The sequence below is a fragment of the Saccopteryx bilineata genome, chromosome 2, assembly GCF_036850765.1.
Source record: "Saccopteryx bilineata isolate mSacBil1 chromosome 2, mSacBil1_pri_phased_curated, whole genome shotgun sequence".
NCBI lineage: Eukaryota > Metazoa > Chordata > Mammalia > Chiroptera > Emballonuridae > Saccopteryx > Saccopteryx bilineata.
The window spans coordinates 172969588-172982579 of NC_089491.1; the positions used below are offsets into that span (position 1 = coordinate 172969588).

A 12992-nucleotide genomic window follows, 5' to 3' on the forward strand; every position below is an offset into this window, starting at 1 on the left:
AGAAAGCAATCAATGAACAATTAAGGTGTTGCAACACGCAAAAAAACCCTAATGATTGATGTTTCTCATCTCTCTCCCTTCCTCTGTGTCTGTTCCTCTCTCTGACTCTCTCTGTGTCTGCCACAAAAAAAGAAAAGAAAATTCTTTGTTGCAGCTCCTTAGTTGTTCATTGACTGCTTTCTCATATGTGTCTTGACCTGGGGGAGCTACAGCAGACCAAGTGACCCCTTGCTCAAGCCAGCAACCTTGGGATTTTCAAGCTGGCAACCTCGGGATTTCGAACCTGGGTCCTCCACGTCACAGTCCAACGCTCTATCCACTGTGCCACTGCCTGGTCAGGCAAAATATATTTATTCTTTAGATTCCCCTGGTCTTTCAGAGCTGTGAGGCCCAGCTGGGAAAAACATACAAGTGAGAAATGTTCCAGCAGCGAACTGGAGGGGCTAAAAGGCAGCCTGACCACAATCCACCTCTAGTACATGATTTCAGAAGAGGGCAGGGAGGGCCACGGTCTGTGTGTGGGGATTCACACAGGGGAAGTCTTTCAGGGCAGTTGGGAAGGATGCTCTGGAAGTTACTAGGAACCATGCTTACCGGAGGAGCATCATTTAAAATTTTTATTATAAAAATGTTCAAACATATACAAAAGTAGAGACATAGTTCTGTGAACCTTTATATACTTAATTCAACACTATTGATTTTGTTATTTTGTTTCTTCCATTCTTTTCTTTCTGTCCTTTTTTATTTGCTGAAATATTTAAAATTAAATATGTCACTTCACTTCATCCTTCAGTATACATCTGTAGAAAATAAGAACCATTTTTACATGACTTTAAAGCCATATAACAAAATCAACACTGATTCCTTGGCATCATAAATGTCATATGATCCACTGGCATCATAAATACCCAGTCCATACCTGTCTCCAATTGTCTGAAAATGTCTTTTTACAATTGGGTTCTCCAAATCAGAAACCAAACAAGGTCCTCATGTTCCATGTGGCAGTTGTCATTTTTTGTCACCTCTCACCTCCCCCCCCCACCCAGCCATTGACTAATTGAAGAAATTATGTCAGATTTCCTTTAGAATGTCCCATGTTCTATATGTGTCTTCTTAATTCCTCATTGTGTCATTTAATTTGTTCTTCCTTCCCCAGTATTTCCTGTTAAGTGGAGGTTGCTCTACAGTTTTGATTAGAATCATATTCAGTGTTCTTGGCAGAGCCCTTCATTGGGAGAGCTGAGAGCTTCAGACGCACCACATCAGGAGGAACAGTGTGTGGTTCTGCCTTTTTAGTTACGCTAAGATGCCTGGCAGGTTCTCATAGTGACAGCTTGATTTATCCACTGTAAATTTCTCCTTCAACCATCATCCTTGGTTTCATCCATTGAAGATTCTTGTTTTGATCAATTATTTCCTGGAGGGTTGTCAAATGATGACTTTTCTGATTTCATATTCCTTCTACATTAGCTGAAATTCTTCCGTAAATAAGAAGTTTTCTCCACCACTTACAATTATATGGCTACCCTGAAATATAGTTTATAAAGGACAGGCAATATAAGTGCTTAATTCTTTTTCTTTTTAATTGCCAGTTTTCAAATTAAGTTGGGAGAAGCATAATTTAAAAAAAATTCATATAAGAGCTGAATAGGGATGCATGGCCTGTGTAATGGGTGGGGAAATGAGGGACTAGCCTGTCACCTGTGTCCAGCCCTCACTTACTCTAGAGCACGGAGTGTGTGGGGGACAGATACTAGAGGGCATGGTGTCCTGACCTTTGGACAACAACGAAATGGGCATGAAGCAGGTCTGGAGTATAGGCAGCTGCAGGATCCAAAGAGAGAGAAAGAGAGAGAGCCAGATATAGGGAGGTAGAAAGAGAGGTAAGAAATGAAGAAACAGCTAGATACAGAAGATAGGAACAGAGATAAAGACAGAAAGGAAAGCAGAAAGAAGATATCAGGAATAAGTCTGACCAGGCAGAGGCGCAGTGGATAGAGCGTTGAAGTAGGACACGGAGGACCCAGGTTCAAAAACCTGAGGTCGCAGGATTGAGCATGGGCTCATTTGGTTTGAGCAAGGCTCACCAGCTTGAGCCCAGGGTCGCTGGCTTGAGTGTGGGGTCACTTGCCCTGCTGTAGCCCCTGGTCAAGGCACATATAAGAAAGCAATCAAGGGCCCTGGCCGGTTGGCTCAGCGGTTGAGCGTCGGCCTAGCATGCGGAGGACCTGGGTTCGATTCCCGGCCAGGGCACACAGGAGAAGCGCACATTTGCTTCTCCACCCCTCCGCCACGCCTTCCTCTCTGTCTCTCTCTTCCCCTCCCACAGCCAAGGCTCCATTGGAGCAAAGATGGCCCGGGCGCTGGGGATGGCTCTGTGGCCTCTGCCCCAGGCGCTAGAGTGGCTCTGGTCGCAACATGGCGACGCCCAGGATGGGCAGAGCATCGCCCCCTGGTGGGCAGAGCGTTGCCCCTGGTGGGCGTGCCGGGTGAATCCCAGTCGGGCGCATGCGGGAGTCTGTCTGACTGTCTCTCCCTGTTTCCAGCTTCAGAAAAATGAAAAAAAAAAAAAAAAAAAAAAAAAAAGAAAGCAATCAATGAACAACTAAAGTGCTACAATGAAGAATTGGTGCTTCCCATCTCTCTCCCTCTCTGTCTGTCCTTATCTGTCCCTCTGTTTCTGTCACACAAAAAAGATATCAGAAATGAAATGCACCCAGAAGCAAATAGAACAGAAAAGCAGTGTGATGTGAGGTGGATCAAAAGACCAAGGAAGAAAATAGACATGGAGAGCCTAACCTGTGGTAATGCAGTAGATTGAACTGGAGTGCTTAGATTTCTGGTTTGAAACCCTGGCCTTGCCTGGTCAAAGCACATAAGGGAAGCAACTACTATGAGTTGATGCTTCCTGCTCTTCCCCCACCCCCTCTTCTCTCTCTCTTTCTCTCTAAAATCAATAAATAAAATCTTAAAAAAAGAAAATAGACATGGAGACACATTGAAACAAGAAAGAAGGAAAGAAAAAGATGCATATGTGTTAGATTATAAGTTGGAAAGGAAAATAGAGGGAGAGAAAATTAAAGAGACAGAGAGTAGGAAAAACATGTCAAGACAAGATAGGTCCTGGCTGGATAGCTCAGTTGATTAGAGCATCGTCCCAAGGTGCAAAGGTTGACAATTCAATCCCCAAACAAGGCACATACAGGAACAAGTCAATGTTCCGGTCTCTTTCTCTCTCTCTCCCTTCCTGTATCACTGAAAAAAAAAAAGACACAAGATAGGTGAAGAAGATTGACTAATGTCAGAGAACCTGAGAAATATGAATGGGGCAGATACTTGGTCTCTCACTCCAGCTTCCTTTTGGTGTCTTCTTCAAACTTATGACTAGCTAAGTGTGGATAGGATCATTGGGAACCTGATTCGAGGGTTCCCAGCTTCCCTCACCCCCATGTCAGGTGAGCATAGATATTGCAGATGGGCTTAATCCTGGAAGATTGAGGTCATGAGGCTGGGCGAGCACTCAGAGATTTGCAAGACAAGACATCCAGGCAGAGTGTGCCAGATTCCTAGAAGCCAAGGACCATGTATGATGTCATGATATCCAAGGGGAGGCAGGAGCCAGAAACCCTCTGCTCGGCCTCTTTTTCCGATTCAAGAGCCACTGATCATCTTTGCCTGGCTCAAGATGAGAGGTAAGGGGTCCAGAGACTCCTGGATCAGTCAGGAATATGGGTAGAGGTCCAAGGGGCAAAAAATGTCCCATGGACAAAAGATCCCCTAGAGGGAGAAACTATCTTATCTATGTGAACTGCAGAGGAGCCAAGAAAGGTCTCCAGGGGAGGCTGACAAGAGGGGGACAATGGCCAATTTGCTCACCTTCAGGGACCTTGGAGGAGGCTCTGAGAACAGTTTCCATTCCAAAAGTTGCAGAAGAGAAGTTTCTAGAACCAGCAGGAACATGCCCAGCAACTAACTTCAAAGCAGATGCCTGCTCTCACTCTACCCAGAGTGTTTGCCTCCTGCTTGAGGAAGCAGCTATAGACATGCTCCAGAAGACTGACAGTCTCTGTAGGGGGCAACAGCCTGCTTAGACTATCAGACAGTGCCATCGAGAGGTGCCTTGTCCCCTAAAGCAGCAGCTGTGGTAGCCAGTGGAGCCTGGAGGCCCCCAGGCTGTGGTACAGCCACAGTTGTCACTGTAGCCCAAGCAGGAGCTAGGACAGGCAGACCGGCCTTTGGGGCAAGGGTAAATGGAGCAAGATGAGGGATGGCAGCAGGTCACAGAGCATGGGACACAGGAGCTATGGGGACAAGTTGAGGGAGGACAGGCAGGGCAGGGAGGGCAGGAGCAGGTGCAGGGTGGGCCAAGGAGGCTGGGGCAGGAGGGGCAGGTAGTTGTATAAGAGAGATAAGCAGCGCAGTTGCAGGTGGGAGGGGGACAGACAGGACAGGGGCAGGCACAGGCAGAGGGGGGACAGTATAGACAAAAAGAGGCAGCTGGTGGGCCGTGTCCAGAAGGTGCAGGAGGTTGTTGGTGGGTGGCCTTCTTGTTTCGAGGCCCCAAACGTAGGCCCAGAGAGAAGTCCATTCAGCTACAGGAGTGGGTCAGGCTAGGGGTTGGGTGAAGGGGAGGGCACAGGTGGAGTAGGAGGGGCAGACTGAGGGGAGCAGGAGTGGGGGCAGGATTAAACTTAAGACACTGCTGAGCCTTGCTGAGCCTTCAGGAAGCTCAGACCACCCCAATTACCCCTCCCCTTCCAGCCATGCCCAGCAGTGCTCTCCCGTGGCCCTCCACTCCATCCTCTAACTCAGGGGTCCCCAAACTTTTTATACAGGGGGCCAGTTCACTGTCCCTCAGACCATTGGAGGGCCGGACTATAAAAAAACTATGAACAAATCCCTATGCACACTGCACATATCTTATTTTAAAGTAAAAAAACAAAACAGGAACAAATACAATATTTAAAATAAAGAACAAGTAAATTTAAATAAAAAAACTGACCAGCCCTGGCCGGTTGGCTCAGCGGTAGAGTGTCGGCCTAGCGTGCGAAGGACCTGGGTTCGATTCCCAGCCAGGGCACACAGGAGAAGCGCCCATTTGCTTCTCCACCCCTCCGCCGCGCTTTCCTCTCTGTATCTCTCTTCCCCTCCCGCAGCCAAGGCTCCATTGGAGCAAATGATGGCCCGGGCGCTGGGGATGGCTCCTTGGCCTCTGCCCCAGACGCTAGAGTGGCTCTGGTCGCAACATGGCGACGCCCAGGATGGGCAGAGCATCGCCCCATGGTGGGCGTGCCGGGTGGATCCCGGTCGGGCGCATGCGGGAGTCTGTCTGACTGTCTCTCCCTGTTTCCAGCTTCAGAAAAAAGAAAAAAGAAAAAAAAAACAGAAAAAAAAAAAGAAGAAAAAAAAAACTGACCAGTATTTCAATGGGAACTATGCTCCTCTCACTAACCACCAATGAAAGAGGTGCCCCTTCCAGAAGTGCTGGCCTCAGGGGGCCTCATGTGGCCCTCAGGCCATAGTTTGGGAACCCCTGCTCTAACTGCACCAGAACAGAACATGTTCTTGAAATATGACATGCACTTTCATGCCTTCAGTCTTTTTTTTTTAATAAACGGTTTTGTTGTTTTTTTTATTTTTTACAGAGAGAGAGAGAGAGTCAGAGGGATAGACAGGGACAGACAGACAGGAACAGAGACAGATGAGAAGCATCAATCATTAGTTTTTCGTTGCGTGTTGCAACACCTTAGTTGTTCATTGATTGCTTTCTCACATGTGCCCTGACCACAGGCCTTCAGCAGACTGAGTGACCCCTTGCTGGAGCCAGCGACCTTGGGTCCAAGCTGGTGAGCTTTTGCTCAAGCCAGATGAGCCTGCGCTCAAGCCGGTGACCTCGGGGTCTCAAACCTGGGTCCTTCCACATCCCAGTCCAACGCACCACCGCCTGGTCAGGCGCCTTCAGGCTTTTGTTCACACTGTTCCTTTGGCTTGGAGTACCTTTTCTCTCTTCTCTACCTGGCAAGGTCATATAGCCTCAGACGTTTTCCTCTTTATTTAATTAAAAAGTGTTTCTTGAGCTCCAGGCACCTGATGCCTGCTGGGTAAGGACTCCAGCCTACAAACTCTTCAGCCTTAATTGCCAGAATGGCTGCTTCAGGCCCCCAAACCATCCCCAAAAGGGATTTAGAGAAGCAAAGAGACTGAACCAGGGATACTGGTGGGAGCTGGCAGAGGAGGGAGGATGCCTGGATTTTGGGTGTTTCCAGAAGGGGCAAGTCCCAGGTATAGTTATGGGGATGCCCAGATATCTCTGGGAGACTGACACCAACCTGGACAAAAGAGCTAAGTTTCCTCTGTTATGGAGCTCCCGTAAAAGTGAGGGGTGGCACAGGCTAGAGATGAAAACCAAACAGGTAGCCTGACCAAGCGGTGATGCAGTGGATAGAGCATCGGACTGGGATGCGGAAGGACCCAGGTTCGAGACCCCGAGGTCCCCAGCTTGAGTGTGGGCTCATCTGGTTTGAACAAAGCTCACCAGCGTGGACCCAAGGTCACTGGCTCCAGCAAGGGGTTACTTGGTCTGCTGAAGGCCCGCGGTCAAGGCACATATGAGAAAGCAATCAATGAACAACTAGGAACGCTAGGAACGCGCAAGGAAAAACTAATGATTGATGCTTCTCATCTCTCTCCGGTCCTGTCTGTCTGTCCCTGTCTATCTCTGCCTCTGTAAAAAAAAAAAAGAAAAAAGAAAAGAAAAAAGAAAACCAAACAGGTAAACAAACAAATGCATTAACTTATTTCAGAGCATGCAAATGGCAATGAAAAGAAACAACAGGGTAATGTGATAAAAAGTGACTCAGAGAACTGGATTCATCAGAAGGGGCAGCTAGACAGTGCCCAAATAGTCAGGTATGACAGCCCTTAACGGTTTGGAGGGAGTAAAGTCTGTCAAACCCTAGCTGATCATGGGAGAGCTGCCTGAGGTTGAATGGAACCCAGGTAACTGTGGAGAAATACAAAGCTGAGAAGGAGATAAGAGTGCTGGAGATTGCAATCTAAAATTCAGTGGTCAGGGAAAGTGCCACTGAGAAATGACATTTTAGAAAAGACCTGAAGAAAGTGAGGGAGTGATTCATGGAGACATCTAGTGGAAGAAAATCCCAGAGAGGGTGTCAGAAAGTGCAAAGAGACTGACCTGTGGTGGCACAGTGGATGAAGCATCGACCTCAAATACTGAGGTCACCGGTTTGAAACCCTGGGTTTGCCTGGTCAAGACACATATGGGAGTTGATGCTTCCTGCTCTTCCCCCCTCTTTTGCTCTCTTTCTCTCTTTCTCTCTCTCTCTCTCTAAAAATTAATAAATAAATAAATAAAAATTTTAAGCCTGACCTATGGTGGCGCAGTGGATAAAGCGTCAACCTGGAACGCTGAGCTCGCCGGTTCAAAACCCTGGGCTTGCCTGGTCAAGGCACATATGGGAGTTGATGCTTCCTGCTCCTCCCCCCTTCTCTCTCTCTCTCTCCTCTCTCTATAATGAATAAATAAAATCTCTAAAAAAAATTTTTTAAGTGCAAAGAACAAAGAGAAGTCGTAATAACAGAGCTAGAGAGCAAAGCAGAGGCCATGAGTCACATCAGGGACTTGGATCTTTTTAAAGAAAAATGGAAAACCACTGTCTTAGGCAAGAAAGTGTATAGGTCTTCCTGATCTTATGCCTTCCCTTGGTTAGAATGTTTTGCTTCCTTGAGAAGCCAGTACAATCATTTTGGAAAAAAGTTTGGCCTTATTGAATAAAACTGAGATTGCCTCAGTACATACACTTTGACTCTTAATTTTATAGCCTTGAAAATTTCCTGCATATATGAACTAGGAAACTTGTACAAAAATGTACTTAGCAAGCATGATGATAGCCCAAACTGAAAACAACCCAAACATACACCAATAGTAGAGTAAAAAATAACTTGTGCTACTAAGGAAAACAGTTCCTCAAAAATTTTAAAACAGAACTAACATATGCCCTGGCTGGATAGCTCAATTGGTTAGAGCATCATTCTAAAGCACAGAGGTTGCTGGTTTGATCCCTGGTCAGGGCACATACAGGAACAGATCAATGTTCCTGTCTCTCTTTCTCTTCCTTCCTCTCTCTCAAATCAATAAAATAAATATAAAACATTAAATAAAAAAAGAACTGGCCATGGCCAGTTGGCTCAGTGGTAGAGCGTCGGCCTGGCGTGCAGAAGTTCCGGGTTCGATTCCCGGCCAGGGCACACAGGAGAAGCGCCCATCTGCTTCTCCACCCCTCCCCCTCTCCTTCCTCTCTATCTCTCTCTTCCCCTCCCGCAGCGAGGCTCCATTGGAGCAAAGATGGCCCGGGCCCTGGGGATGGCTCCTTGGCCTCTGCCCCAGGCGCTAGAGTGGCTCTGGTCACAACAGAGCGACGCCCCGGAGGGGCAGAGCACCCCCCCCCCCCCCGGTGGGCAGAGCGTCGTCCCCTGCTGGGTGTGCCAAGTGGATCCCGGTCGGGCGCATGCGGGAGTCTGTCTGACTGTCTCTCCCGTTTCCAGCTTCAGAAAAATACAAAAAAAAAAAAAAAAAAAAAAAAAAAGAACTAACATATAACCCAGCAATCCTACTTCTGGATATTTATCCAAAGAAATCCAAATCACTAATTTGAAAAGACATGTGTGCACTCCTATGTTCATTACTATAGCCAAGATACGGAAGCAATCTATGTGTCCATAGATAAACGGTTGGATAAAAAAGATTTGGTACAGGCCCTAGGTGGATAGCTCAGTTAGAGTGTCATCTCAATACCCCAAGGTTGTGGGTTCAATATCCGGTCAGGACACATACAAGAATCAACTAATGGACCTGACCTGTGGTGGCGCAGTGGATAAAGCGTCGACCTGGAAATGCTGAGGTCACCGGTTCGAAACCCTGGGCTTGCCTGGTCAAGGCACATATGGGAGTTGATGCTTCCTGCTCCTCCCCCCTTCTCTTTCTTCTCTCTCTCTCTCCCCCTCTCTCTCTCCTTTCTAAAATGAATAAATTAGCCTGACCTGTGGTGGCGCAGTGGATAAAGCATTGACTTGGAAATGCCGAGGTCGCCGGTTCAAAACCCTGGGCTTGCCTGGTTAAGGCACATATGGGAGTTGATGCTTCCAGCTCCTCCCCCCTTCTCTCTGTCTCTTCTCTCTCTCTCTCTCTGTCTCTCCCTCTCCTCTCTAAAATGAATAAATAAAAAAAATAAAAATAAAAAAAAATAAAAAAAATATTAAAATGAATAAATTAAAAAAAATTTTTTTAAAGAATCAACTAATGAATGCATAAATAAGTGGAACAACAAATTGATGTTTCTTGTTCTCTCCCTTCCTCTCTCTCTAAAATGACTCAATAATTTTATTTTATTTATTTATTTTTTGCCTAATCGGTGGTAGTACAGTAGCTAGAGCATTGACCTGGGACACTGAGGTCCCAGGTTTGAAGCCCTGAGGTCACTGGCTTAGGCACAGGCTCATCTGGCTTGAGCACGGGCTCACCAGTTTGAGTGTGGGGTCACTGGCTTGAGCCCAAAGGTTGCTGGCTTGAAGCCCAAGATCATTGGCTTGACCCAAAGTCACTGGCTTGAGCAAGGGTCACTGGCTTGGCTGGAGTCCCCACCCTGGTCAAGGCATGTATGAAAAGCATCAATGAACAGTTAAAGTGCCATAACTAGGAGTTGATTTTTTTTTATTTTATTTTTTTGTATTTTTCTGAAGTTGGAAACAGGGAGGCAGTCAGACAGACTCCCACATGCGACCGACAGGGATCCACCCGGCATGCCCACCAGGGGGCAATGCTCTGCCCATCTGGGGTGTTACTCTGTTGCAACCATAGCCATCCTCAGCGCCCGGGCAAACTTTGCTCCAATGGAGCCTTGGCTGCGGGAGGGGAAGAGAGAGACAGAGAGGAAGGAGAGGGGGAGGGGTGGAGAAGCAGATGAGTGCTTCTCCTGTGTGCCCTGGCCAGGAATCGAACCCAGGACTCCTGCATGCCAGGCCAACGCTCTACCACTGAACCAACCAGCCAGGGCCAGGAGTTGATGTTTCTTATCTCTCTCCCTTCCTCTCTCTCTTTCCTCCTCTCTCTCTCTCTCTCTCTCTCTCACACACACACACACACACACACACACACACATTTTAAATTTAAAAATTAAAAGATTTAGTACATATAGCTCTGGCCAGATAGCTCGGCTGGTTAGACCATCGTCCTGAAGCGCAGAGGTTGCTGGTATGATTCTCAAACAGTACACATACAGGGGCAGATCAATGTCCCCCATCTCTCTCTCCCTCTCTCCCTTCCTCCCTCTCTTTCTAAAAAACTTAATACAATAAACATTAAGAAAAAGATTTGGGCCTGACCAGGCAGTGGCACAGTGGATAAAGTGTCGGACTGGGATGCAGAAGGCCCAGGTTTGAGACCCTGAGGTCGCCAGCTTGAGCGTGGGTTCATCTGTTTGAGCAAAGCTCACCAGCTTGAGCCCAAGGTCGCTGGCTCCAGCAAGGGGTTACTCAGTCTGCTGAAGGCCCGCGGTCAAGGCACATATGAGAGAGCAATCAATGAACAACTAAGGTGTTGCAATAAAAAACTGATGATTGATGCTTCTCATCGCTCTCTATTCCTGTCTATTTGTCCCTATCTATCCCTCTCTGACTCTTTCTCTGTCTCTGAAAAAAAAAAGATTTGGTACATTTACACAATGGAATATTAGTTGGTCATAAAAAAGAATGAAATCTTACTATTTGTGACAACATGAATGGACCCAGAGGGTATTATGCTAAGTGAAATAAGTCAGACAGAGAAAGACAAATACTATATAATTTTACTTTTATGGGCAATCTATTTATTTATTTATTTATTTTGAGAGAAAGAAGAAGGGAGAGAAACAGAGAAAGAGAAACATTGACTTGTTCCACTTATTCATGCTGTCATTGGTTGACTCCTGTATGTTCCCTGACTTGGGATCAAACCCACAACCTCAGCATGTTGGGATGATGCTCTAAACAACTCAATTACTTGGCCAGGGCTTATGTGTGGAATCTAAAAAACAAAATACATAGACAAACAAAACAGAAACAAACTCATAGATACAGAGAACAAACTGAGGATTGCCAGGTGGGAGTGGAGTTGGGGGCTGGGTGAAAAAGGTGAAGGAATTAAGAAGTACCACTTGGCAGTTACAAAATGGTCACAGGGATGTAAAGTACAGCATAGGAATATAGTCAATAGTACTGTAATAACTATGTATGGTGCCATAAACAACAACAAAAATATTTTATTTATATAAGCCTCAAAAACAGGCAAAGTTAAGCAATATTGTTTAAAGATGAATACATAGGTGCTAAAACTATAGAGAAAAACAGGAAATAATGCTCACACAAGTCAGAACAGTGGTTACTTCTTAGGAGAGGGAAAGAATTATGGAAGGGACACATGGGAGCTCTGAGGTGTAGGAAATAGTCTTTCTTGGATAGCAGTTGAAGAGAGATTTATTTATTTACTTTTTTTTTTTTTTTGTATTTTTCTGAAGTTGGAAGCGGGGAAGCAGTCAGACAGACTCCCGCATGCACCCGACCGGGATCCACCCGGCATGCCCACCAGGGGACGATGCTATGCCCATCTGGGGCATTGCTCTATTGCAACCAGAGCCATTCTAGCACCTGAGGCAGAGGCCACAGAGCCATCCTCAGCGCCCAGGCCAACTTTGCTCCAGTGGAACCTTGGCTGTGGGAGGGGAAGAGAGAGACAGAGCAGAAGGAGAGGGGGAGGGGTGGAGAAGCAGATGGGCGCTTCTCCTGTGTGTCCTGGCTGAGAATTGAACCCGGGACTTTATTTACTTATTTATTATAATTTTTTTACTTTTTTTTTTGTTGTTTAGAGAAAGAGAGCCAGAGAGAGGGCTAGATAGGGACAGACAGACAGGAACGGAGAAAGATGAGAAGCATCAATCATCAGTTTTTCGTTGCGACACCTTAGTTGTTCATTGATTGCTTTCTCTATGTGCCTTGATCGTATGCCTTCAGCAGACCAAGTGACCCCTTACTCGAGCCACCGACCTTGGGTCCAAGCTGTTGAGCTTTTTGCTCAAGCTGGCAACCTCGGGGTCTCGAACCTGGGTCCTCCGCATCCCAGTCCAATGCTCTATCCACTGTGCCACCGCCTGGTCAGGCCATATATATTTTTTTTTTTTTTTTTTCTGTTTTTTTTTTCTTTTTTCTTTTTTCTGAAGCTGGAAACAGGGAGAGACAGTCAGACAGACTCCCGCATGCGCCCGACCGGGATCCACCCGGCACGCCCACCAGGGGGCGACGCTCTGCCCACCAGGGGGCGATGCTCTGCCCATCCTGGGCATCGCCATGTTGCGACCCTCCTGGGTGTCGCCATGTTGCGACCAGAGCCACTCTAGCGCCTGGGGCAGAGGCCACAGAGCCATCCCCAGCGCCCGGGGCCATCTTTGCTCCAATGGAGCCTTGGCTGCGGGAGGGGAAGAGAGAGACAGAGAGGAAGGCGTGGCGGAGGGGTGGAGAAGCAAATGGGCGCTTCTCCTATGTGCCCTGGCCGGGAATCGAACCCGGGTCCTCCGCACGCTAGGCCGACGCTCTACCGCTGAGCCAACCGGCCAGGGCCCTTACATATATTTTTTAAAGATTTTATTTATTCATTTTAGAGAGAGGAGAGAGAGAGGCAGAGAGAGAGAGAAGGGGGAGGAGTAGGAAGCATCAACTCCATATGTGCTTTGACCAGGCAAACCCAGGGTTTTGAACCAGCGACCTCAGCATTCCAGGTCTATACTTTTATCCACTGCACCACAACAGGTCAGGCAAAGAGATATTTATTTTATTCCAATTTATTCTGTACACTGATTGTAATATTTATATACTTTTTCAGAAAGAGAAAATAAAAGTACTACTTCTTCTGCTCCAAGCCACCTAATTTATTTTTTTTTCTTTTT

At 46.9% G+C, this 12992-nt stretch overlaps 1 protein-coding gene across 1 annotated transcript; it reads right to left on the reverse strand.

The window, feature by feature from the left end:
• Positions 1-668: 668 nt before the first annotated feature.
• Positions 669-4605, reverse strand: LOC136323058 (sperm mitochondrial-associated cysteine-rich protein). Its single transcript, XM_066254876.1, has 2 exons — positions 3877-4605; positions 669-1527 (listed from the first exon to the last, which is right to left on the reverse strand). Exon 1 carries the CDS (start codon positions 4586-4588, stop codon positions 4088-4090), a length of 501 nt encoding a protein of 166 aa, XP_066110973.1. The 5' UTR covers positions 4589-4605; the 3' UTR covers positions 669-1527; positions 3877-4087.
• Positions 4606-12992: the final 8387 nt, after the last annotated feature.